The sequence below is a fragment of the Maylandia zebra genome, linkage group LG13 (assembly GCF_041146795.1).
Source record: "Maylandia zebra isolate NMK-2024a linkage group LG13, Mzebra_GT3a, whole genome shotgun sequence".
NCBI classification, from domain to species: Eukaryota; Metazoa; Chordata; class Actinopteri; order Cichliformes; family Cichlidae; genus Maylandia; species Maylandia zebra.
The window spans coordinates 6,292,566-6,317,893 of record NC_135179.1 but is presented as its reverse complement, the minus strand read 5'-3'; the positions used below and the strand labels follow the sequence as shown (position 1 = coordinate 6,317,893).

Here is a 25,328-nt window from a genome sequence, read left to right as displayed (position 1 = left end):
AAATAATCTAACTACAAAGAAACAGAAAAACGGTGCATCACTTCACACAAGGAAGCCAGAGTGTTACCCACTGCAGAAGCTATTTACAACAACCACATTTAACAATAATAATGATTGTTAATAAACTTTAAAATATATTTATACGGATAATAAGTACCCAAGCAGGAAAGCAAACAGGAACAATTATCAGCGATGTCTGGCATATGAAATGACCTGTTTTGTTCGACTTGACGCTCTAAAAACAAATGTATGTATGGTTTTAAGTATGTGTTACATCAGCACATTTTCACTGCACATTCTTCCTTTATAGAAACCTTTGTGATGATACAAAGCTACTCAAATATAGGACCCTTAAATCTAACTTTAAGGTGTGAATGGTAACAATGTAGGATCAAGTGAATGAGGCTCCAGTTTCACAGGCTTAGAGACTGACCTGCAACCCACTAGCAACCACCGGCTGCGAGTTGTAAGTATTGATTGATGGTTGATGGCAGTTGCTGGGAAAGTCACTAATAAAGAAAGTGAATACGCCTCTCCTCCAGCAACCATCTGTTGCTAGGGAAAAAGATGTATTCTCCTGCTGTGTGGTAATAACCTACTCGTGATCGCTTTGGGCACCAGCATAGTGCCGTGTTCATAGTTTTAAAAATTGTCAGGCTTGTCAACAAATGCTGTCAAAAGTTGCAGCTTGTGAAAAACAATTGTTATTTTAAGGGCAAACTTCTCCATATAGAGCAATCTTTCAAGTTTTAATAGTACTCAACTAGTAGTCAACGAGTATTCTCAGTCAAATAAGAAAAACTACAGGCAACCGTGGCAATCAGCTTACAACCAAAGCAATCACTAGTAGGTTTATGGTACAAGCAATTTTACCTAGCAACGGCAAGCAACTTCCAGCAAACACCACCAACCAATCAGAAAAGGTACATTTTTGGTGTTTTTATTACATCCAATCTGGCAAACAACTCTTGAGTAATGAGTAATGTGTACGAGATGCTGTTTTCATTATAGTTGCCATCTACAATCTTGATAGGATTACCTTAACTTATAGTATAGCCACAGTAGCTTTATCTGCTCTAAGCTTCAGTTTTCAGGGAGTTTTATTACATACCAAACAGCCTCTAACATGTATTTGTGAGAGGCGCTTATTTGTTTATGCATCAGCTCTCCCATGCTGCTTACTTGTTCTTTCATATGTTCTGCTCTGTATGTCTTTACCCCCTAAATGTGGAAATTATATGTTGTCAGTATAGCGGCGTTGAACTGACAAATGCAAAGTACAACCTTGCTGCGTCCTGCCTCAATCCCTCTTGTCTCTTGTCTGCACCAGCCATAACTAATTTTTTCCCTTCTCAGCTAATCCCTGTGCATCTTTTTTTTTAACTTGTTCACCTTCTATCACTCATTTCCCTGCCTCTATATCTTCCTCCATCGTCTCACTTTTGCCCTCATCCCTCCGTTTCTCTCTCTTTCTTCTGTCTTCTCATCCGTCTCCCGCCTCACCACTTCCCTCCTCTACTCCCATTTCTCTGCCGTCTTCATATCTATCTCGCTCTCTGTCAGGGGTAGAGGAGGCAGAGTATCATTTAGAGAAGATAGCTTTGGCAGACATGCTGATGCACTCGTGCACAAATACACACACTCACACACATACGCAAGTTAGCTCGGCTATCCATTGTCGTGTTTTGGTGTGCAGCTGCTAAACTAGATGTTATAAAGTGCAACTGGTGCTCTGTTTGGGGAGAGCTTGAGAGTTAGAAAGAATTGAGAAAGGATGAGGAGAAAGAGGGAAGGAAGTAGGAGAGGACGGGGGAACGGTGGATAGAAAGAGAGAGATGAGGCGGGGGAGATGGAAACAGGAATGAAACACAGGAAAAAGTGAGGCGGGGGAAAAGCAATCCTGTTGGCGCTGATAGATTTCTGGGAGAACAATGTTATCTCTGTCTCCCTCTCCACACACACACACACACACACACACACACACACACACACACACACACACACACACACACACACACACACACACTCAAATGTGCACATCTTGTAATAGAGAGAGCTAACAAATCTTTGTGGAGAAGTACATGTATCCGCAGCCTTTATTTTACAACCAAGAAACACTCCAAAGGCGGCGCGACAGACTTACAAAGAACTCGAACCAGCCCGAAATAGAAACACAGTGGAACTCGTTGCCGCATACAAATCTGTGTTGCGTGCACGTGTGTGTGTGTGTGTGTGTATGTGTGTGTGTCTGTCTGTGTGTTTCTGCATGAGTGAGTGTGCGTGCTTGCTATGGATTCGCAATGTTGGTTTATTTACATTCCACGCTGCATGGGGGCGCGTGGTGAGGAAAGAGGTAAACCGAGGGAAGCCGGAAATAGCGGCGTTAGAAAATCTGAGACAGGTGAGATTCAAGCTGCGGCGAAAGAGTGGCAAAGAGGAAATGTTTGAGAGATATCTGATTCATTGAGATGATCATCTTGTGGTTGGAGTCACCTTTAACCGCAGTGACTTGGAGGTTAAAAGGAATTGGAAATCTATCTTTTGAACAGCAAATGCTAATCCTCTGTGGGTTTGAGTGTCTGGAGCTGACAGAGCAGCTTTGATTCACAGCAGTTACGGAACAGAAACTTCTCAGACCATTTCTGCAATATAACTGACTTCTTCACAGTTCATCTGCAAGTTTTAGAAGTGAAAGATTTTCAGTTCATTAGAACTTTTAATTACGCTGTCCTCTTGCTGAGACCTAAAATTTGGCTTGGGTATTTGGAAAAGCACGGGTTTGAGGATTGGAGGGTTGTGCTGGGCCACATACAGGAGCTGATCTCCAGTGGAAACCCGTGAAGCTCCAAGCACACTGTCTGTTTTTGTTCTGATGTTTTTGTGCTGATGTTCATGCCACATGTTGTGACCGTGTGTAACTTTACATTGTCTGCAGGGCAGAAGGGAACACATTTTGGAAATTGACTTGTTGCAGTGGTGGCGTCCTGTTACAGTACCACACTGGAGTTCAGTGAGCTCTATGGAATTAACTATTTTTTCATGAGATGATTAATTTTATACACCTGTGGCAACAAGACCTAAAACACCTGAACTCAAAGACAAAGAGGTGTGGTTTAACACTTTTGTCCATATAGTCGCAGGTTTGTCAGAGATACTTAGTGACTCTTTTTTTTTGTGATTTTTATTTTTCCTCTTGCTGATTTAATGAAATTCTCATTCCCTTTTATTTACCTTTATTTTAGGCAACAAAATATACTGTTAAAGTTTGCATTTTGGGTTACAGTATGAGCCTTTGCAACACTAACCTGGCACGTTGACGAATGTCTACTCTGGAGTGACCAACCTGTCTCACTGATGTCATAACCTGATACATCAGACTCTGTCACTAAAGGACATGTTGTGCATAAACGAGTCACGCCATCAGCTGTGACAAAACATTCTTAATTGATGGCTCGAATGAGAACAGCCTGGCTGAACACACAGACTGTTTACCTGTCTGCAATCTAAGTCAGTCCCAGTGTGACTGAACTATGCAGGTCAGATAGAAACTAAACTGTACATGTTCATGTGCAGATATCTGTTCATAGAGATTAGTGATTATATGCCACTATTTAAAGTGTTATAAGCTTGTTCTGATAAGTGTTGTCAGGTAAACAATAACTGCCATCATCGTCCAGTAACGACTGATTACTAATCCTTTTTTATGATCATTTTCATAATACATATGTGTTCTTTTTTGTGGATTTTTTTTAACAAAAAGGTATTATAGAGTTTCATTTATGCATTATAAAATCTAACTGTAAATCAATTCTTAATTATGACAGTATCTGACCATTTTGGCATTTCATCTGGCACAGTTGTAGACAGACACAACACAGACCATGTGTAATCTATTTACACTCTGTGCTGAGGCGTGCTATGTCCTATAGCATTGCATTTTGTGCAACATAATAACTTGACTTCAGCTCTCGCCAAAACCTAGAGCACCCGAGGAGTCATATGCAGGTCGAGTGAAGAGGAAGCTCTAAATTGTTCATTAAATGTGTTTGTTCATGCACTGAGACAGCAATGAGAAAGGTGAACTAAAAAGTCAAACTGGCCTGAGAAACAAACACAGTCGCACTCAATTCCTAGTTGCATACAAATGTGCAGAAGCTTTCAGCACCTGTTTATCTGAACTCCCCTCTACAAGGAGATTAATGGGTAACTGTAACCTCCAAGCAATTATTAGCTTGGGGATTTTGTCAGTTAAAATTCAGGTTAGAGTTAAGCACAAGTGGCCATTGTCATATACCTTTAGATTACCTGTTAACTGTAATTTCAGGGGTATTTATTCCATATTTCTGAAAGATTCATGTCCACCTGTGCCAGAAAAACCACTGTCCCACACACAAAAAACATAAGTAGAAATGCTCTTGAAGCAATATAGCGAAGGAGCAACAAAGCCAGCTGAGAATTCGAGGGTTCAGCTTTCATTGCTACGGTCGACCACGAGGCAGTGAACCAGAAGGCAGGAAATGGAGACGCTTTTCCACAGTGCAGCACCACCAATCATGTGGCATTTTACACTTGTCACAGACGGTCACAAAGTGGCGGCTGGTGTGTGAAACATTTGCCGAGTTCAGCTTGCGAGTGTGTACACAGCGTGTGGAAGTGCAAAGCGAATGTGCTGCGTCGTGATTTTTTTTTTTTTAATAAATGTGCCCTTTTGTCTGTGCGAAACTGTCAGAATTAGATTAGTTTTCCACAGCAAGCATGGCCTTTACACATATACAAACACACTCGAAGATACACATAGACAACTGGGCGCTCATTCACACACACCAAGAAGACAAAGAAGGACACACACAGACACACACGGACATTCAGGGATAGACTCTGTGTGTGAGGCCAATTCATTTTGCCACAAGTGGTCCCAGATTGGATCTGGTCAGAGTCCCATTACGCCTCACCTTGTCTGACCTTAAGCTGCCCGACCCCACCCCCCCAACACGCACACACACACTTACAACACACACACACGTATACGCACAGGCAAATGCACCCTCACGCACGCAGGTAGCATCACAAAGACACAGGTCAGGTCATCAGTGCAGACACACACAGACAGACATACCGAGAGTGTTATTGATTGTAACATTATCTAGATGGGATCATTCCTATTGATTTAGAAAGACGGGTCATTCTGATCAATGCTATCTGCTCATCTGCAGTGTCATTAGAGCAGACCCTGAGTGCCAAAATATCTGGCTATCTTCTTTTCCTCTTAGAAAAGAAGAAGAAATTACTTGTTTGATCTCAGGTATCAACAGCGGCCGATGCTGCTGACGTGCCCCAGAGCAAGGGCATCTATATGTCATCTGGGTTTATCTGTGTTTACACCCTCTGCTCTGCTACAAAGGAGCTGTACTGGACATTAGCTAACAGCTAGTAAACAGAGATAACAAGAGGAGTGGTTCATAGCACAGCTTCTGTTCTTAATGGACACTTAGAAACCTTCAACGAGTATTTTTGAAATACTCTCGTTTATGCTCGGGACTGAAAACGAAATGGAAAGGAGTAGTAGTAGTGTCCTCGCTCAAGGACGGTAGACAGGAAAAATATTATTTATACCTGGTAAATATCCTTTCTGTGCTTAGTGAAGAAAATCAGTCAATATCAGTCCTTATGCCTTCACTGAAATATGTTTTCATATATTAAAAAATATATCCTAAATACCATGTTCCATTTATTCAGACTGAGAATAATATCAAAATAATCCTTAATTATTTCAATCAGGCACCGGATGCAGCCCTTCAGTTCCTCCTCAATATAAAAGTTTACATTATCTGCAGGGCAGAAGGGGGAAATTATTATGTAGCTCCTCCCACTGTACACCAGCTTTCTTGTCATTGGCTGATCTTCACAAACAGAAGGACAGAACAACTGGTAGAAGGACCTCTGTGCTCAAAGCCAGTGCTGAGTGCAAGAGATATCTCCCCTCTATGACATCATCCAAAAAGACAAAAACAAAAAAACTGCAGAAAACAGTGTTTCATCCACATTATTACATTTGCAGCTTTAATATCATGATCAGTGGAAGTCCACTCGGTCCTTTTGTTGCTCATATTTCTGAGCTATCTTTAAGCATCATAAAGACCAGAAGGATTAGCACTGGCGGTAGATGTGGGCAGCAGAATGGCAGATGTCCCTAATGGCAACCTCCATGGTTCAAGCCCCACATCCTAATGCTGGCAGCACTAATGTTTGCAGACTGTCAGCAGAATTTTAAGTACTTAGGTTAGTATGCTTTCTGTTTCCAAAAGCCTTAAAAATGTTAAGCTGTGTTGGTTTTCTCATGTCTGAGCTACTTGTTTAGTTGCTTGTGAATAACACAAAAGAAGCCAGAAGTGATGATTAACAGCCAGAAATGCGGCCCATATAGTGACCTATATTCAGTGGTGATAACACCAATTATTGGCCATGGAAAGCATCTCAAGCACATCAACATGGCCCACTAAAAGGACATCTTCCATTTCATTATCTTGTAGTGTTTCACTGGAATACAAATAAATATACATTTTCGTGAGATTAGCAAAATCAGGGGAATCACGTGTTTTAAACTCAGATGCTTTGAATGATCTTTTGGAAGGCCAGCAGCACTTAACAGACAATATCGGGATGTCTTAATTGGATGAAAGCAAAAGTAATTATGCAAAAAGCAGATGATGACCAGATAGGAAAAAATAATCAGAGGCCACACAGTATCATTGCTTTCTTCAGTCTTTGTTTGCTTCAGTGCTTCCTACTTATTATCTTAAATGTGTTTATACCAAACGTAAAAACAGTTTCAAAAAGTTGTTAAATACAGATCATCAAATAGAGAATCTTATTACACGAAAGAAACCGCTTATCCCAAAGCACACTCCAAATAGTCTCACCATTATTAGTTTCCACAACATAAAACCACACAGCTCGTACAGTGTTTGCCTGGAAAATGGTGGAGAATTAAAATGTAATCTGATTACATGTGTTCACAAAATTTTGTTGTCCACTACTACATGTAGGGAGAGTTTAAAAGAGCTGTGTTTCTGTGTGTGTTAGTCGACTCTCTGACAGACATATTTTTGTGGAGAGATGTTTTTGACAGGAGACTTCTGGAGAGGACATGATTGATATTGAGTCTCTGGCTGGGTCACGGTGACATGTGCTGTTGGTGCTGCTTTACCACATGTTTGTCAGAAAACTGGGATGATGGCTGAGGAAAAGTGTTTTTCCTCATCTATAGAAAACTCGAAGCAAATTTCCTGGAAATGGTGAAGTCTGCAAACCCTATTTGGTTTGTTTTTAAAACTTTGGATCAAAAAGAACATTTTCCATCACAGCTTGCATTCAGGGCTAAAGTTTAAATTTAGATTTTGACATATCTCAGCTGGAGTCTTCCACTGTGGCTTCCCTGGGGCAGTTATGACCAGATGTGCCCCTTTTGCCATATTTTTGCACCGCTGCTTCGCAAACTGGGCCCCAGCAGTTTCACTGAGGAGGTCAGTCCTTACATTAACCCACCTCTCCAGTGACAAATCATCCACTTAAATTTGAAACTGCATTTACATTTTTAATCCCAAAGCTTATCAGGTCTTATTACATTCACTTAAAAAATACTGTAAAAGTCAAACTTATACTATCAACGAATAACTTTGATGTTTTTGTACACTCCATAGTCTCTTCCCATCTAACCTGTTATAGCTCCCAATTTTTCCTATTCTCTATGTTTTGCTATGTTCTCTATATATAAATGTACACTTAAGAGCCACTTTATTAGGTACACATTGCTTGAGTAAAGCAAATTTAAACAGTTTGAGATGATCTAAACGTTGTGACACTGAGTATTCTCCTGCTTGAAGCAGCCATCAGAAGGTGGTCAGCAAAAATACTGAGGTAGGCTGGGAATTGAAATGATTCTCAGTTGGTGTTAAGGGGCAAAATGTACCGAGAAAATATCCCTCACACCATTACACCACCAGCAGCAGCTTGAACTGTTGATACGAGGCTGGATGGGTCCATGCTTTCATGCTGTTTATGCCAAATCCTGAAAAACCAAAACTCATTAGACCAGGCAACATTCTTCCACTCTTATCTTGTCCACTTTTGGAGAGCCCGTGTGAACTGTAGCCTCTTCTGCATACTTCAGCTCAAATGAGTGGTTATTTGAGTTTCTGTTGCTTTCCTATCAGCTTGAAGCAATGTGGTTATTCTTCTCTCACCTCTGATATCAACAAGGCATTTTCACCCAGAGGACTGCTTTTCACTGGATATTTTCTCTTTTTCCCACCATTCTCTGTAAACCCTAGAGATAGTTGTTTGGAAAATTCCCATCAGATCAGCAGTTTCTGAAATACGCAGACTGTCCCGTCTGGCACCAACAACTGTGCCACACTCAGAGTTGCTTAAATCACCTTTCTTCCCCATTCCAATGCTTAATTTGAATTTCTGTAGGTCATCGTGACAAAAAGGCCATTGAGTGCATGTTTTAGTTTTGTGGCATGACTTCAGGGTATGGTTCACAATGATGCTTGCAATCAAATCTGCATGTTTGTACACATGTATTAATAAATGCATGTATGTTTGAATGTGCATTTTTTATGTGAAGAAGATTTAAGAAGGAAGGAAATTCAAAGGAAATCTGAATATTTGATCATAAATAAATGTAGAAATCATTAGATACAAATTTGATGACCATGAAAGGTAATAAGCTTCACACCAGTTTAAACTCCAAAGCAAAATCCTACCTAAATAATCCTACTTAAGTAATTGTCTAAAAGCTTAAACATCCAAATATGCTTAAGACAGCAAAGCACAAGTATTCCTTATGCAGATTCCTATTCACTACATGATTAAATCATAGTATTGATTCATGAATGTGCACATCTCTTTGATGTTATAGCTGGAGATCATTTTACTTTGGTGGGTGTTATATATACTAAAAAAAAGCATAATTTATTAGGACATTTATATTTTAAAATGGTAAATATGTGAACTGGGGTTGATGCCACCAAATAACCCCCACCCCCTGGGCGCATTTAGTGACACATTAACACACACATGCGCTTCTGTAACGATAAATACTTAAAGTCAGTAATTAAATGTTAAAAGATCTTCTAAAATGCTTTAAATGTTTCATTCACTCATGTATTTGCAGTTTCAGTGGTACAACCAGACATCACTGCAGTGATTTCCACTTGATTATCAGTTTTTACTAACTTAGCCCGGCATCACTCCCTGACCTCCAGGTGTCTTTAGTCTGAAACGTTCCCTTGAGTATCGACAAAAATGTTTCAGGATTTATCTCATCTTCCTGCGGCTGCGAGGACACGAGGTTCACACAATGACAGGAGTGAATACCCTCTCTGTTCACGCACACAGTCTCGCTCTATCTCTCTCCCCATCTCATACACACACATTGTAGAGTCGCCTCCAGTCAAGCGTGTCTTATTGGCCTTCTGTTTGACTTCCTACTCGGCTCGGTGTGTGCGTGAGTCTGTGTGGCGGTGTGAGCGATCCAGATGGAGATGGGTTTATAATCACGGGACAGTTGTTGTTTTTATTATTATTTTATCGTTGTTTTTACTGCTCACTAAACTAAGGGAGAAGAGCGCAGAGGAGAGGAGAGGAGGCGGAGAACTGAATGCAGGAAAGGATGAATAGAAAGCAGGATTTTAAAAAAAGCAAAGGAAATAAAATGAGAGAAAAGGAGAATAAACAGGAAAAGATGATGAGAGGAGGAAGGGATATGGAGGAGAGATTGCAGGAGAAGTGATGGAAGAAGGAGAATCTGAAGGAGAAGAGGGTAGGGAAATAAAGGATGGCAGAGAAGAAAGGAAAACAAGGAGTGTAAAGGTAACAATGGGAGAGGCAGAGAGGAAGCAGGTGAAAGAGAGAAAAGGCAGATAAGAGAAGCGGCATATTATGATGAAAGGTGAGCAGAGAGGAGAAACAGATCAGTTGAAAGCAAGGTTGGAAATGCTTCATCGGAGAGGAGAGGAACAGGTAGAACAAGCTTAAACATGGGTAAATATAAGGAGTAAAAAGATGAGCAGAAGGCAAATTTGCAAAGATTGGGTTTAAACAAGAGAACAAAAAGTGCTGAGGAGTGAAAACAGAAAAAGGAGTAAAAGAAGAACAAAATGAGGGAGAAGTGGGTGGAGATTGATGTAGTGGAGAAATGAAAAGCAGAGTTGAGGAGGAAATGAGAAAAAAGGGTGTAAGATTAGTACATAAGTATAAATGACGGAGGGAGGACACAGATAAGAGGGTGACAAAACCCAAAAAGCCCTGTTAAAACCAAGAGAAAAGTAAAGCGAAAGAGAAGAGAGCAAGCAAAGTGCAGAGACATGCAGGAAAAACAAGAGAGAGCAGAGAAGCATCAAAGGTGAGGGCAGAAGCAGCTGAGGAAAAACCAGCCGCCAGGTTACAAACAAGGGAGGGAAAAAAGAGAGAATGTGGAAGAGCAAAGGATGAGTCCAAGTTAAGAAGAGGAGGAAGAAATGGTAGCATAAATAGTACATTCCTATCCCATTCAACTAAAGTGGTGCTTGAATCTAAAGGTGTACTCACACTAGGGTTGGTTGCCTCGTACCCAAACACGACTATCGCCACTCCCTCACTGGCCCTCACAGACACTGTAATTAATGTTCCAGGCTCGAATTTGCTTCAGTGGTCACTCCCTATATTTTACTTTATCCCTTTTCTCCCAGTTTCCATATCTTCATTACTCTCTATCTCACATAGAGGGATGCTTGTTGTTAAGGTTCATGATTTTATGGATTTTGTGCCTTAATTGGGGCCATTTTTGGACCTGTGTGTGATTTATAGATCTACTATTTAATCAACACACCAATTTTCAGCTGAGCTTCATGAATGCAGCTGAGGGAGTCGCCCAGGTCCACCCTAACTATGCCCCCGCTTCTCTTATTTATTCTGATTGGTTGCTGAACACTGGTTGTGTGAATATAATCCTGGAGAAGGTGGAGAATGGTGGAGAGCAACTTGCCTCCTCCCTAATTTTCTTCAAAAACATCTTTATCCTTTGGTTGTTTTTACAGCTTTGTTTATTAAGTATACGTTGAGTTGGGAGTTACCAGCACGTCCCGAGACAAGCCAAAGCCATAGCATGGCTGGTTTGTTGTTTCCTTCCTCGTTGGTTAGTTTAACCCAGGGTTCCCATCTCTTTCTATTTCCATTTGTTCTTTGTAAGTATTATACATCATTAAAAGCTTGTTGAAGAACAGCAGCATTGTTGTATCTGGTACGTTTTGTTTCTTTCAGCCATGAATTTCGGAGCTGTAACACAAACTAACTGGACTTTGGGGTTCAAACGTGCTTGGACACAATACAGATCACCAAGCATGAGTACATCTTTATCTTTGTCTTCATACGACATACCGTCACTGGAATGTTTTGGGGGGCAACCCAAAGAAGAAACTCTTTCTGGAGTAGCACCAATAGCTGAGTTTATTAGCGGAATTTCCAATTTACCAGTAAGTCCTATGAATTTGTTTACTTCCACGCCTCTGCCTGCCTTCAAATAAACAACTTGTCCTTGGAGAGTCCACACCTCTGGGACTTGGTCACTTTTTTACTGAAGTTTCTGTAAAAATTTTAATTTGTGCACATGATATGCGGGCAAAATGTTAAAAATCAACAAGGAGTCCTACAGCAATGAGTACTGTTAAGGTGGCTACTTGCAGTTTTAGGGCATGTGCATATTTTGAAGAATGACTGAAGGATTTATGCATGAGTTCAGAGGAAAAGTGTTTTTGAAACAAGGGGAGAAAATGAGAGGAAACATGAAGAAAGGGAGAGAAAAAACAACACGAGTGAAGACAAAAAAATATGAGTGTGCAAATGTTTTTTTCAGACTAGGGGAACGGACTGAAAGATGAGAAGAGACAAGCGAAAGAAGTGAAAAGCAGGACGTGCAAACTTCTCATAGCAACCAAACATTACCTCATTTCAGCGTTTCTTTCTTACTTTTCTCCATCTGCTTTCATTTCCTCTGTCACTTTATCTCTCTCTCTCCGTCCCTCCCACGACATTTGCAGGGTTCATCCAAGTCGCGTTGACGCCCACTCACCTCCAACATGCTACCTCAGTTTCCATGGTAATCGAGTAACGGCCATGCTACATAAATATATACTTTAACATTCAGCACTCCACAACTCATTAAGAACATCTTCAGATGAAAAATTAATCTCTCAGGGTGTTTTTCTTCTTAAAGGGCCACATCGGCTAAATTAAAAGCACTGACAGCACAAAAACCTGTAAGGTCAATGGAAAGGAATGTGACCGGGTCAAGTCATGCAGAATGAACTCGCCGTCTTCCGCAGAAGCATTTAATGAAGGCGGAGAATAAAGTTCAGCAATACAGGTTGACACGTGAAGCAATCCTCTTCTCTGAAATTCACCCTGATAACAGTTATGTGAAAATAAGCCTTTCACGTGTAATTAATATATCACAAACATCGCAGACGGCAGATCAAGCTCTGCAGGCCCCCCGCTGATTATTCCTACACATGATGTTCCTCGTGCTACATGAGCTTTGCCAGGCACCTCTTTTGAGGAAGCCACTCTAATGCCGACATTTCACGTAAATCGTGAAGTGTTGGCAAATTATTATTTCCACTTTTGTGTTTTACAAACCTAGCCTTGAGTGTCCAAACCACAAACAAGCAAGTGCATGCTCTTCAAGCAAATCAGAAAGCCCTTTGAGGTACATTCAATTTTAACCCAAGTACCACAAAACAAGTAACTCCAACCTCTTAGGCTGGCAACACAGAGAAATGAAACAGTGCAGGCTGCTCTCTCTAAATCACAGCTACCACTAATGACAAATTGGCAGCCTTTCTGAGCCAGCTGCTGCAGTAAGCTGGAGTGTGGTTGGGGCACAGGAAAAGGGCACCGGTCAAATCAGGGATGGTGGAAGGTAGAAGTGTGAAGCACTTAAGAATTGGAGGGTGGGATAAGGTTCAAAAGTAGACACCAATCAGGTGCGTGGGTCTACACATGGTAATCGGTATACAACAAAGTTAAACCAAAACCAAGGGGAAGGAGTGCAGCAACCCTGGGCTACAAAACACATCTATACTACTTCTCTTCTCTTCAAACTGAAACTTGAAACTGAACCGATCCTTTTCATCTATGACCTGTTTCAAGTCATCTGAATTTTGCTTTGAGCCGGAGTGACCATACCCTAGCACACATTTTGATATTAAAAAACTGTCGATTGAGCTTCTTTTCTCTACACCTAGTGCTAATAAAAAAACAAAGTAAAATGCAAATTAGAAGTTGTGTTGTGAAAAACTCTGAAGTGTCATCTTACTGGACTTTCTAGCAAGATTGTATACAAGAATTGCTTTATACTATCCCTTTGCTGACGAGAACTAAATAAAAGCAATTATTCTTGGCTGAGAACAATAAGAGACATGAAAATTAATCCATGATGGGGGAGGCTCAAACTAGTGACATTAGGGGGTGTAGGTGATGGCTGTGACAGTACAGGCAACAATAAGAGCAGCAGTGTGTTTAAATTAAACGGGTAACAGCTGGTAATAGTCATCTGGGTAGATGGGAGGACTTTGGGTGGCAACCACTTTGTAGTCCAGTATAATGGTACAAATGCACGCAAGGATAAATGTATAGTAGTGTTTGCAGAATCTGAGATCTATAATAATCAATAAATAGAAATATGATCCACAACTAGCAGCTATCAGAGAGACCCCCTCTCCAGACCCACATCTCTTCCACTACCTCTAAAATCTTAGTGGATTTCTCCAGATGTTTCCCTTTGTCTTTCTACAAAGCATGCTCCTGCAGATTGTGCTCTTCATTCATTCATAGTTCAGTGGGAACCTACTTTAATTACAGTGTGCGGATGGAACAACACCATATATGCATGAATCTCTGCAGTTGGCTACATGTAGAGAGGCTCCAGCTTTATTTGAAGGGAAGGATTTAATGGGGATGAGATTAGATTCACCAACATTTCATAGAACATTTCAAAGTTTGTGGACTTTGCAAATCATGTCTTTCCAAAGTTGATCTGTCACAGAGTGTCTTGGATTGTAAGCTAAAACATATTAAAACCAAAAGATGGAAAACTAACAACAAAATGTTTTAAGAAAATAGAAGAAAATAGAAACTTCTTTCACTTTTTTGTGTTTTTTCTATGTGCACTACCATCAAAGTTGGATCATCTTTATACAATAAGGATGCTGCAATCACAGGTGTTGCTGCTTCTTAAGAGATGCACATTTACGCACCCCAAGCATGGATTTCCACTTTGTGTGAAACGCTGCATTTTATTTTTAGCAGGAGGAAGACAACTTGCTCTGCAACAGTGCACTTGTTGTGCTTTAGTACATTGTGTAATCAGAATCAGAATCAGAATACTTTATTGATCCCTGGGGGAAATTATTTTTTTGTTACAGTGCTCCATTATAAACCAACATTAACAAGACAGACAATACGCTAACTAAGAATAACTACCCTTTAGTGGTTTTTCATTGCAAAATACTCACCTGTTTTTACTTAATCAAAAAATTTACAGCATGTAATTCTTGGCAAAACTGTAAACTCAAAATTTCTCTCCTACTTTACACACACCTGATCAATAAAAGCCACTATATTAAATAATTGCTTATTTCTCTCTTGAGAAACTAGTGGTTCAAAGCTGCATTTTTATCAATTTTTCATTTTTTCCAACTTGTGTCTTTTTAATAAGACAAATTCCTTTAGTTAATTCAATGTCGTAATCAGAAGATGTAATTCAAAATTGAGAAATGCAAGGTCTGCGTCTTTTTTTTAGCACCTGTGAAGCCTGCATTGACTGAGTCTGCTTTTGCTTCTGAAATACCAGCCACGTGTCTGAGAAATTATATTCATACAGACTGCAATCTCACAATGTGAAATGTTCTGTTAAATGGTGAAATTTGCTTATTTAAATTTCTGCACAGCCTATCGCTCATACACCGTTCAGATCAAATGAGTGTGTGCATGTAAACACGAAGGTGTATGAAAACCATATCACATGTCAGCACTTGGGAAATCTTCAGTTGGAACGATTTCAATCAAAATGAAAAAACTGCGCACATGGAAACCGCTGGCAGCGATGCAGTTCATACATGTGATGCATCATTCATTCATTCAAAAAGAATCTAATTGTTGCCTCTGAACATAATCCAGCCCAAATGTGAAAAGAATTTAGTTACACGGGAATGCAATTTCAAGACGACAGACTGCATCTAAGGCAAAACAAAAAAGCTGGCATGTAAATTTTAACAGAAGCAGACAGAAACAAAGTTTCATCCGGAGGAGGAGTTGAAATAATTATTAGATACTTTAGCTGAGCGGGAATCAGCTTGGAAACTTCTTGATGTCCCACATGCACAAAAAAGCAGCAACTTGTTGGTTCAGGCAAGTAGTCAGTAGTGCACACACATACTCGTACATACACTGCACTGTCACATAAACCCACTCATGCATGTAGAGCAAAAATACGTTCTCTCTCTCACACACACACACACACACACACACACACACACACACACACACACACACACACACACACACACACACACACACACACACTTGCACTCTATCTCTCCCTTTGGAGCAGATGGCTCCACAGTCATAGCTGATGTTTCACACATCAATGAAGCACACCATGTACTCACAACTACCGAATACACAAACTCACTCCATCACACACACTCATGCCATGCAAGTCACAACAGCTGAACGCACTCACACAGATCATGCTTGCACACGCAGACACATGTAACCCTTTGAAACCCAGATGAACTTGGAACGGTTAAACACACACATGCACGGACGCAGTCACACACACACACTCACACACGCACAAATCATGCACGCAGCGTCCTCCTCTGTGATAATTTATGGAGCGTGGAGCCACGTTGTTGGAGAATTAGCTCAAATCTTATAGCGCGCACACACAAAACACACAGGTTTAAAGCGTTAACAGCTGAGAGGCAGTGGGTTATGGCGTAGTATTGTCCTGGGTGTTGTTAGGCCTGATGTGAAATAGCCGATAGCACCAAATGAGTATACTGCTCAATAACCCAGCGGCTCAAGGACATTATTGCTTTTATAAGATAGTCTGCAGCACCTGTGGTTTTAACTGAAAACACTCGGCACTAAATGCAGACTTCTGATGAAGAAAATAAAACAGTCCAGAGTTAAGGAGCTATGCTGCTGGAGCTCCGGGGCAAAACGCTGTCACATCCTCAGCGGCAACTTCGGACAAAACAAATAAACAAAGACTCAAAAGGAAGTTCATGTCAACCTTTTTGCCAAGTGGGGTGCAGAAAAGAAGCGTTACTTAACTTCCGGGAATCAATGTTTCTATAGCAACATAACGCCGGCCTCACTGATATTGGGAAAGGTGTGAAAAATTCCCCGACAGCTGGGCAATCATAAATTAATGTCACCGTGGTGTCGTTGTCATGCCAGCAAAAGCACATATTTAAAACACAAGCAGACACACGCGTGATGAAGGACAGAAAATCGACATGCATGTACACCTGTTGAATGATTTCAAATGTTGCTTTAGGACCTTCATGGACAGCATGAATAGTAACACAGAGCGAAACACAGGCGGCAGGCCCAAATATCTTTGGCACCTTAAAGCAATTAAGGTACAGAAAAACATTTGATTCAAGGTGTTAGAGTGATTTGTTTTCCTTTGAAGAGGAGCGAAGTGGGTGATATCAGCATGCAGTGTGAGATGTGTTTTCTCTCTGCAGCAGGGAAACGCTCACCTGTCGGACACAAAGGTGTCAAACATCTGAGGAAATAAGACTAAAATGCTGTTTATTATAAGCATTACACAAGGTCTGAATTTTGCATAATAGTTTCAGGTGTTTCTTACATGATAGATGCCTGTAATCAAGGTACTTTTATGCAATAAAGTTAGATGCCTGATATGCCTATGATCATTTTTTAGGGCTTTGGAACATTTTACCACAGTTTCAAAATATTTTTAAATACTCGTTTGACTTGAGAAAATAATCTCACCAAAAGGTCAAATGTGATTAAAAGCTCCAGATGGACCTCATAGTGAGATTGTTTTCATAGCGGCTGTTTCCATGCGCAGCATTGAACTTTGAACCTCAATTTTGAGCCAGCATGGGCACGATGTCCTGAAAGAGGTTGGAAAAAATTAAATTAAAGTCTTGCATTTTCATGACATCTGAGAAAGTCCATCTGCTGGCGATAATGATTGAAAAAACAGGAAGAGAGGGATGCTGCTATAGCTCACCTTGTTCAGCAGGCGACCCATGTTCCACCTTGCCGTATGGTGTCCTGAATTTGAGTGCTCTTTAAACCATTTCAGACATGTTGATCCTTTGGAGTCTTTCTCTCTCTACTGTCCTCATGAATAAAAGCTTAACATGCCCAAAAAATAATAAAACATTTCAAAAAGAAGTTGCTGATCGGGGTGGATAAAAATGCATGCTGGTAATGTAGCATGGATAAAATAAAAACATGGTATAGTCAGCCTGGAGGTACAGAGCTAGGCTAGCTGTTTCGCTCCTAAGCTATGCTAACATGCTAATATATGCTAATATTTACTGGACAGATCCTCTCATCTCAACCTTTATCCAAAATGTTACTCGCTAGCCAGTTCTCAAGAAAGAGGTGTGGCAAGGCAAAAGAAGGAAGCCATTGTAGGGCTGGATTCAAACTTTTTTTAAACAATGGGAGATAAGTCTTGATCTGTACTCTCTGTAGCTCTCTGGCAACGCAAGGAGATACACTATGTAAATTAAACCTATACAGAAGCTACGGAAACACACTCGCATGTTGCCATGGTGTCTTTGTAGTTGCCCAGTGGCAATAACACTAGCATGCTGCTTAGTTGAAAAGTTGGCTTGAACAGAAATAAAAACGACCACAGAGTTTAACATTAAGAGGAAGAAGCACAAAAAAACATCAAAGATCAAAAAACCCTCTGAGAAGCACTCACATCTCTACAAAACACTCTTTATGGCCTCCATCTTCTCTTTAAGCTGACGGATCAACAACTGCACAAACATAAAGTAGACAACATCGCTGCTTGTTTGATATATTTCTGACACTTCTCTCTGGTGACAGTACACAGCTACAACATCTATATGTGGGTTTACAAAGGTCTGTGTTGCACCTAAAGACTACCAATGCACTACCACGCCATGCCCATTTTTCCCCACCAGACGTGAGGACACCTACTCTACTGGGCATTTTAGCAGATGCTAATATGTGTCTGTCTGCCTGTGGACAGATGTCTTCACCACAGTAGCAACTCAGCCATGCAAAATGCACTCTTAAAACTTTACAGGTGTGTAGCTGTCATCAGATTGTGTCCAAAGATGGGTGATAACTGGATAACTGTACTGTAATGTAATGTAATTGATATGACCAACACCGAGAAAAGGTTATGTTGAGTAATTCAAACTGTTTAAGGTAACTTTTTGATCATGCTTTACAAAAAAAAATGCTAAAAATATTGTTTGCTAAACGAGGAGTCAAGTTGAGTCATTTGAGTTGAAGGAAAGTCATCCATCCTACTGATCCCAACACTATTTTGGCGTCAGACTCTGCTGCCTATTTCTGCCCATGTCTCTCTCATGCAATTCTTTTGTGCTGGCGCAAACATATCGCTCTCATTTTCTGTGCACAGGCCATGTTATTTGAATTTTTAAAACCTCATCATTTCATGCAATTTCATCAGACCTGGCTGTGCTAAAGAACTTGAGGATAAAATTAGCTTGGGTATATGAGGATCCAAGGTGACTGGTGATAGTCATGTGTGGTTGTTTGCCAATTAAAACTCTTGATATAGCTTTCTATTCCTGGATTACATGACGAACAGAGTTGAATACGTGCCTCTGAAATGCCACCGTTTGCTTGTGTGGGTAATTAAAGAACATTTTATTTATGGTACTCTGTTAGCAGTGGAAAGTTTACCTTATGTTTTCTTAGTTGGATATCATTTAACAAGTCTGAAAGCTCTAACTTGTTGAAGGTGCTATAACAGCTTCATTAGTTTGTCATCTATTTAATGAAGCACAATAATTAATGTGTTAGAAGTAAGTGATCGTCTTTTTTTCTTTGCTTTTTATGACAGTCTTTAATGAGAAATGTGGCTTCAGTGATGAAGTTAGTTAGAAAAGAGTTGGAAATAGGCCCTGTCAAGAAGATAACTTAACAATATATATATAAGAATATATATATATATATATATATATATATAAATAAATATATGAACTTCATTTCAACATGATTAAACATTAAAACCGCTGACAGCTGAAGTGAATAAAATTGATCATCTCATTACAACACAATCTTCTCCTGGGAAACCCTTAGTCCTGACATTCATGTGGCACATACCACCCAGCTAAGCATTTTTTCAGACCAGGCATGCCCCCCCATCTCCCCACTGTGAACAGATATTACAGTGTATGTTCAACTGTAGTACATTTCATCCTTTGTCCTGTTCTATCCAAATATTCAACACATTTCACCAAAAATGCACAGCTCAAACAGAACTCCTGCATTACTGATTAAGAGATAGTATGACAACTGAAGTGAAAGTTAGTTTCTTTAATAGTTAGTGGACTGAAAGAAGTACACCAATATAGAACCAAAAGTTAGGAAAATAACATTCAAAGGAAACAGAATATATTTCTCCATCACATGACTTATGCCACTTCGATAACCTGCACAGTATCTGTTTATTTTTAAGATAGATATATCCAGATTTCAAACTGCTTCTCAGTACAGTGTAGTAATATTTTTAAAATAAACATCCTATTTCTATAAACTGTGCTGCCAGACTATGGGTTTAGAGCCCAGAGTTTTTGTCTGCATGGAGGATCCAAATGAAAAAAACAGCAGACAAACTTTGATGTCAATCTGTTTGAGACTTAATTTGAAGTTCCTAAAAATTGGTCTATTTAGCATGAGCCAGAAATAAAACCCAAACCTAACCCTAACCTTAGATGGATCACCAGAGACCCCCTGGACGTAAAGAGGTTAATAGGGAAGGTTCTGGGTCTGTGAAGGTTCTCAGTCATCCAGGTTAATAGGGACTAAAGTCACAGCAGCTATTTTTTAATGAGTAGTAAGAGGTTAAGCAAAGGTTAGTTGCTTAATTCGTTTAATGTATTATTTGTCTTTTACTCTACTATATATTGTAAGATAAAGACACTACAATATTAGAAGGGGAACCATAAAACTATGACGAGCCCTTATGGGCAACAACTTAGAAATAGTGAGGAGGAAGAACTCACTTTCAAACAGGAAGAGCCCAGGCGCAGGGAGGAGCGGCTGCAATAGCGCAAATGATTGGATTATGAGGGGAAACTGGAGATAAAGACAGCACGGAGAGACCACAAACAACAAACTAAACGTCATGTTTGCTGGATGATCTTTTTGTTGGATTTCACCGAACATCAACAGTGAGTCAAGGTTCAGACGATACTTAATTAACAACAACACATACGCAGCATTTAACAGAGATAACATTTCTCTCTTCCTTTGTTCTGTTCTTCTGTTTCCTGGCCAATTTCCTGGATGAGCCTATCCAGTGAACCCACAGAGATCCAGCAAGCCAATGAACAAGTATTCTTAAGAGTAATACTATATTGCGGTCATTGATTTTCCACTTTCACTCACTATTCAGACCTAAAAAACAACATTAGTATCTCCTAACCATGACCATAATTATCCTTGAAGTCAGTCAAGTGTTTATTATCGTCACCGTATCATCAAAAATCCCCTTACTTTGAAAACCTGTGATCTTTTTCTAGCCTAACCAAACCTCAGTCACAGCAGGGTGAAATCACAAGACACAGTCGCAGTTTTTTTAGGACACTAAGAAATAACTTGTCGAGTTCTTAAGAAACACTGACAGATTCAGCAAGCAGAAATCCCCAAAAGATAAACACGCAGGCTTTGTTTTTCCTGTTGTTTTTTCCTCACTCTGTTTTTAGGAAATTTGGAAGATATAGCATTGCTGATAAAAGTGTTTGATAAGAAATCACTTCTTTATATCACTCTAGTTAATATAGAGCGTAAACACACACAAAAAAAGGGTGGTTGGGGGGGTGTTTGGAGGCGATGGTACAAAAATTTAATTAAGGGCTTTAATATTAATGCTTCATTACATGCTGGTGCAGTGTGCATGGACTTAAATCCACTTTAATTTTAACAACTTGGGCTGTGCATTGTTGCTTTTTTATTAAAAACACAATAACACAATCCACAGTGCTTTGGCTGCACAGCGCTCCACCGCTGCTGTGGGCTCTGTTGTGCTCTCTAGTTAATTGCACGCTAAGTCAAATGCATTGTTGATTTTCTGTTGTCCAGCCGGGCTCTCCTGAAGACTTATAACCCTATCATTTCACCATGACAAGCCATCGTCATTTATGATCAATGGCTGTTATTAAAAGTATTGACACAGGTGAAATATGATCTAACAGTCCTATCACATGATAGAGATGGAGTAGAGATTTAAAATGACTTCTTTATCAGCAGAACGCTGGCTTTTAATTGATTTGTAATGGCCAATGCACAGCTCCCATCAGCGCTTTTGCTGATAGAACATAAAATCAGCCATGTTTTGCCATGCCAGGGTTAAGCGTGAAACTTTTGATTGATTTAAAATGACAGACTAATTTTATTTCTTCTAAACCTTGCAGCAAGTGTTTTATGCCTAATGAGCTTACTGTAGTTCTGCCCTTACACAACCTCTTGACATCTCATGTGATGTGTCTCTTTGAAGCCTGTTGGAATCTTTGGTGCATCTCTACAAGGACTCTCAGTAATTATGTTTGCCTGCAACAGTCAGTACGAATGAAGTACAAGGTTTAGTCTGAGTTAAGAGAACCAAAAAAAAAAGTCAAGACGCGTGTGACTCATCTGGTCAGGTCGAAGCATCCCACACAGTTTCATGACACCACAGTCGTTCTGAATAACTAATTTTCATTCAGGTTTTAATAAAATGCAGCGAGGGGGTTTTAATTTGTCTCTAAATGTTATCTGACTTTATTTTTAGATACTCCCCACTTCATTAACATAAGGAGGCTTGTGATAAGAAGATAAAGGTGAAATTTACACTACAAGATGTGCAGAAAACTGCGTGAAAATGATCCAAGTGCATGTGTTTGAAACAGAGTGCTGTTGTAAAAGCGCTGAAGTGGCGTGTCAAACTAAGGATAAATGCAAATGTAAAGAGAGAACACCTACCTGACTTTTTAACTGAACTCAATCAGTAAACACTTGAAAGGTTAAAAGGGAAAAAAAATCTAATCCTGGGCATGTTTAAGCACGGACTCTGAGCCAGAGAAGCTCTTAGTGCAACAGACGGGGACCCGCACCAGCCTCCCCACCCCCATCTGGATCTTTCTGCCTCCAATACCGAGTCAATTAACCTAATGGAAGTGGCAATTAATTAACTCTACAAACACTATGATTAAGGAGCTGACAATCAAGTGAGTGGGAGTGGTTTAACTAATGATAATTTAGAGGTAATGATTTCCTGGACGTGTTTGTTGCAGGAAAGTTAAAACACTAATAGCTACACATCTGAACTCTGGATTAAACTGGATTTATGCCAATTAAATGTAGACAGAATCTAACTAACCTCCCGCCACCAAAAAGCCTCGAGTTCAAATACCAGAAAGACTCCAATAGTCTGGACGTCAAACACAGTTACACTTATGTGACCTTTTTCCCTTCTTTTCTGCAAACTCTGCATCTATAAAAGAAGTAACTGTTTGGTCTTACCGTGTTTCTTTGGCCATTGGTTCCTATTGGTCCTCTGAACACCCCCTTGATGCTCCTCAGCTGTCCGTCACGCAGGTGGGTGGAACTGATCACAATGTAGTAGCACGCCATTGGATATACTTCTCTTTCATGCAGTTAAATATCTATCTATAACTCTCTTGATCTATCTGGACTTTGCCAAAAAACCCTTGAAAACTCCTTCTTCTCCTTCTTCTGATGTTGTACTACTCAACTCTCTCCTCACTTCATCTCCCCTCCTAGGTTTTATCAAGAAGAGGAGGGACAGAGGAAATAAAAAAAAGAAAGGATGAGCGCAGTTTCCCTTCCCTCTGCTGCTCTGATTTATTCTCTCTCTTCTCTAAGTTTTTGCCAGTGACTCTTTAACTCTGCGTTCTCCTGCTCATTTCCCCTCAGCTTCTGTCTCTTCTTAAATATTTCACCCTCTGCTCCCCTTTCTTTCCACTCTTATCCTCCTGTCCTTCTCTAAATGTTTTTTTAATTCTTCTCCCTTTCTTTTCTAAATTTGCCTTCCGCTAGATGCCCCTGTCTCCTCTTAAATATTTCTCTTTAAGTCTCCTTCTCTCCAGATGTTTTGCTCAAATCTTTCATTAATCAATCTTTCCCTGTCATTGACTCCCTCTCTCGCTCGCTCTCTCTCTCTCTTTTTCTCGCTGAGTCTAAATTTCTTCCCGAAATCTCAGCCGCTTATTGATCAGTCTTGCAGTTCCTTTAACTATCTCCCGTCCGTTCTCCTCACTCCACAATCTCTCTAGCCCCTTTTGTTTTCCCTCCCTCTTTGTCTCTGTATCTCTGTAAGTGGCTGGGAGGGATACTTTTTCCCCCTCCTGTTACTATCTCAGCATCTCCTCTGTCTCTGTCTTTGCCCCTCTTTTTGCTCTCTGCCTCCTTGTTAGTGTGGAGAAGAAGTACTCAGTCTTCTCCTCCCTCTCTTTCTCTTTCTGTCAGAGCAAGCGTGCAGCTTCCTCTCAGATGCTCCTCTCCTCTGCTGCGCTGCATGTGTTCACTCTCCTCCCTCCCTCTATCTCCCTCTCTCCGCTGATCTCTTGCTCTGTGGCCAGCAGAGTGGTTTGCTCCTCAGTTACCCGCGGTTACCATCTGCCCTTTTAACACATGGAGTGCTGACGCTTGCTCTCTACTCCCTCCCTCCCCATTTCTCTCCCTCCCTCCCTCCCTCCCTCCCTCTCTCTCTCTCCCTCCCTCTCTCTCTCTCTCTGCCTCTCCTTTTGCTGTCTTTCTTCTCTCTTTAATCATCTCCTTCTCTCCCTCCTTCTCACGCTCTCTCAAGCCAAAGGAGACAAGCTCCACCTACTGGTAAGCAGGAAATGCACAGACAGGAAAGACGGAGAAATAGAGCTTAAAGGAAAGTGAAACAAATGAATGTGTTATTTCTTTAACCCATAATGCCTTTGAATTAACTGGATGGATTAAAACTTGATAGTAAAACTGAACCATGTAGTGATTTAGTGTCTTTCTTAACATGCATGTCAGAGCAAAATCATCTTCCCATGGCGAATTTTAATCATTATGAAAAAAAGAAAACCTACACAATTAAGTTCCCAAATGATGTGCAGAAATTCAAGTATAAAGAATCTGTAGATGTCACAGGTGTCGCCACGTTTATGTTGGAGGCTGGGGTGGATGGCTGGGTTTAGAAAACACAGCCAGAACTAATAACTGCTTCACAAACCACAATCTTTCTCTGCAGCCCCTAGGACACCTCTATATAGGAAGCTCAACAGATATGGATTATTTGATTTGTCACTTTATTTGTGTGTGCACACACTTGCTGTTTTTTTCTCAAGTTATAGTCGGATCACAGGACCAAGCCCCTGCCTAAACGGTTATAGAGCCACAATTTTAACTTAGGTGGATGAGACATAAAACATAAAACAAGTTTGATTAAAGCTTTTTGACAATGACCCAAAAAAGATGTAAAATTATTCCTTATCCCCAGATTATATTCCACTATAAGGAAAGTTGGACACAGTTTAATTAAGAGTTTAGTTCAAACATGACTTAACTCTCTACATCATTCAACCAAAGCGCTTGAACAACCACCTCGCTATTTGACATTATGAATACAGTTAGCCAAGAAAAAGTACATTTACCAAAGTCTTTTATACAGTAATGAGCAGATATATCGTTTGTCCATGTAACAGTATATTTGGTTTGTATTTTCCCAGATTGATTGCCATTTTTCGCCCTAAACAGTTAGTTAAATAATTTGTTAAACAGTTAATTCCCATTAATACAGATATTTATAGCAGAAAGCTAATTTTTCCATTAATGACAACTTAAGAGGGGTTAATTAAGGCTTAAATTTATTTTAAAAAATGAAAGGTACATCGTGTTGAGTGGGCATTCACAAGAGACAAGGAGTGATGTGTCTGCCAGAGACATTGGTATGTCAGTTACATCTGATGACATGTAGCAATGCCAAAAGTGAAATAACCATAAAATCAGCAGATAACAAATTATCA

The 25,328-nt window shown here is 40.1% G+C and overlaps 1 protein-coding gene and 1 long non-coding RNA gene across 2 annotated transcripts in view; one reads left to right on the top strand and one right to left on the bottom strand.

Annotated features, from left to right (window-relative positions):
• The window catches only part of LOC101471480 (uncharacterized), a 94,745-nt gene extending 70,789 nt beyond the window's left edge, over positions 1 to 23,956 (bottom strand). The window contains exon 1 of the mRNA XM_004553565.4: positions 22,828 to 23,956. Coding sequence (XP_004553622.3) covers positions 22,828 to 22,938 — 111 coding nt within the window. The 5' untranslated portion in view covers positions 22,939 to 23,956. The remainder of the gene's footprint in view (positions 1 to 22,827) is intronic.
• Positions 1 to 25,328, top strand: part of LOC105940951 (uncharacterized) — a 52,832-nt gene that overhangs the window by 15,765 nt on the left and 11,739 nt on the right. The gene's annotated exons all lie outside the window — the stretch shown is intronic.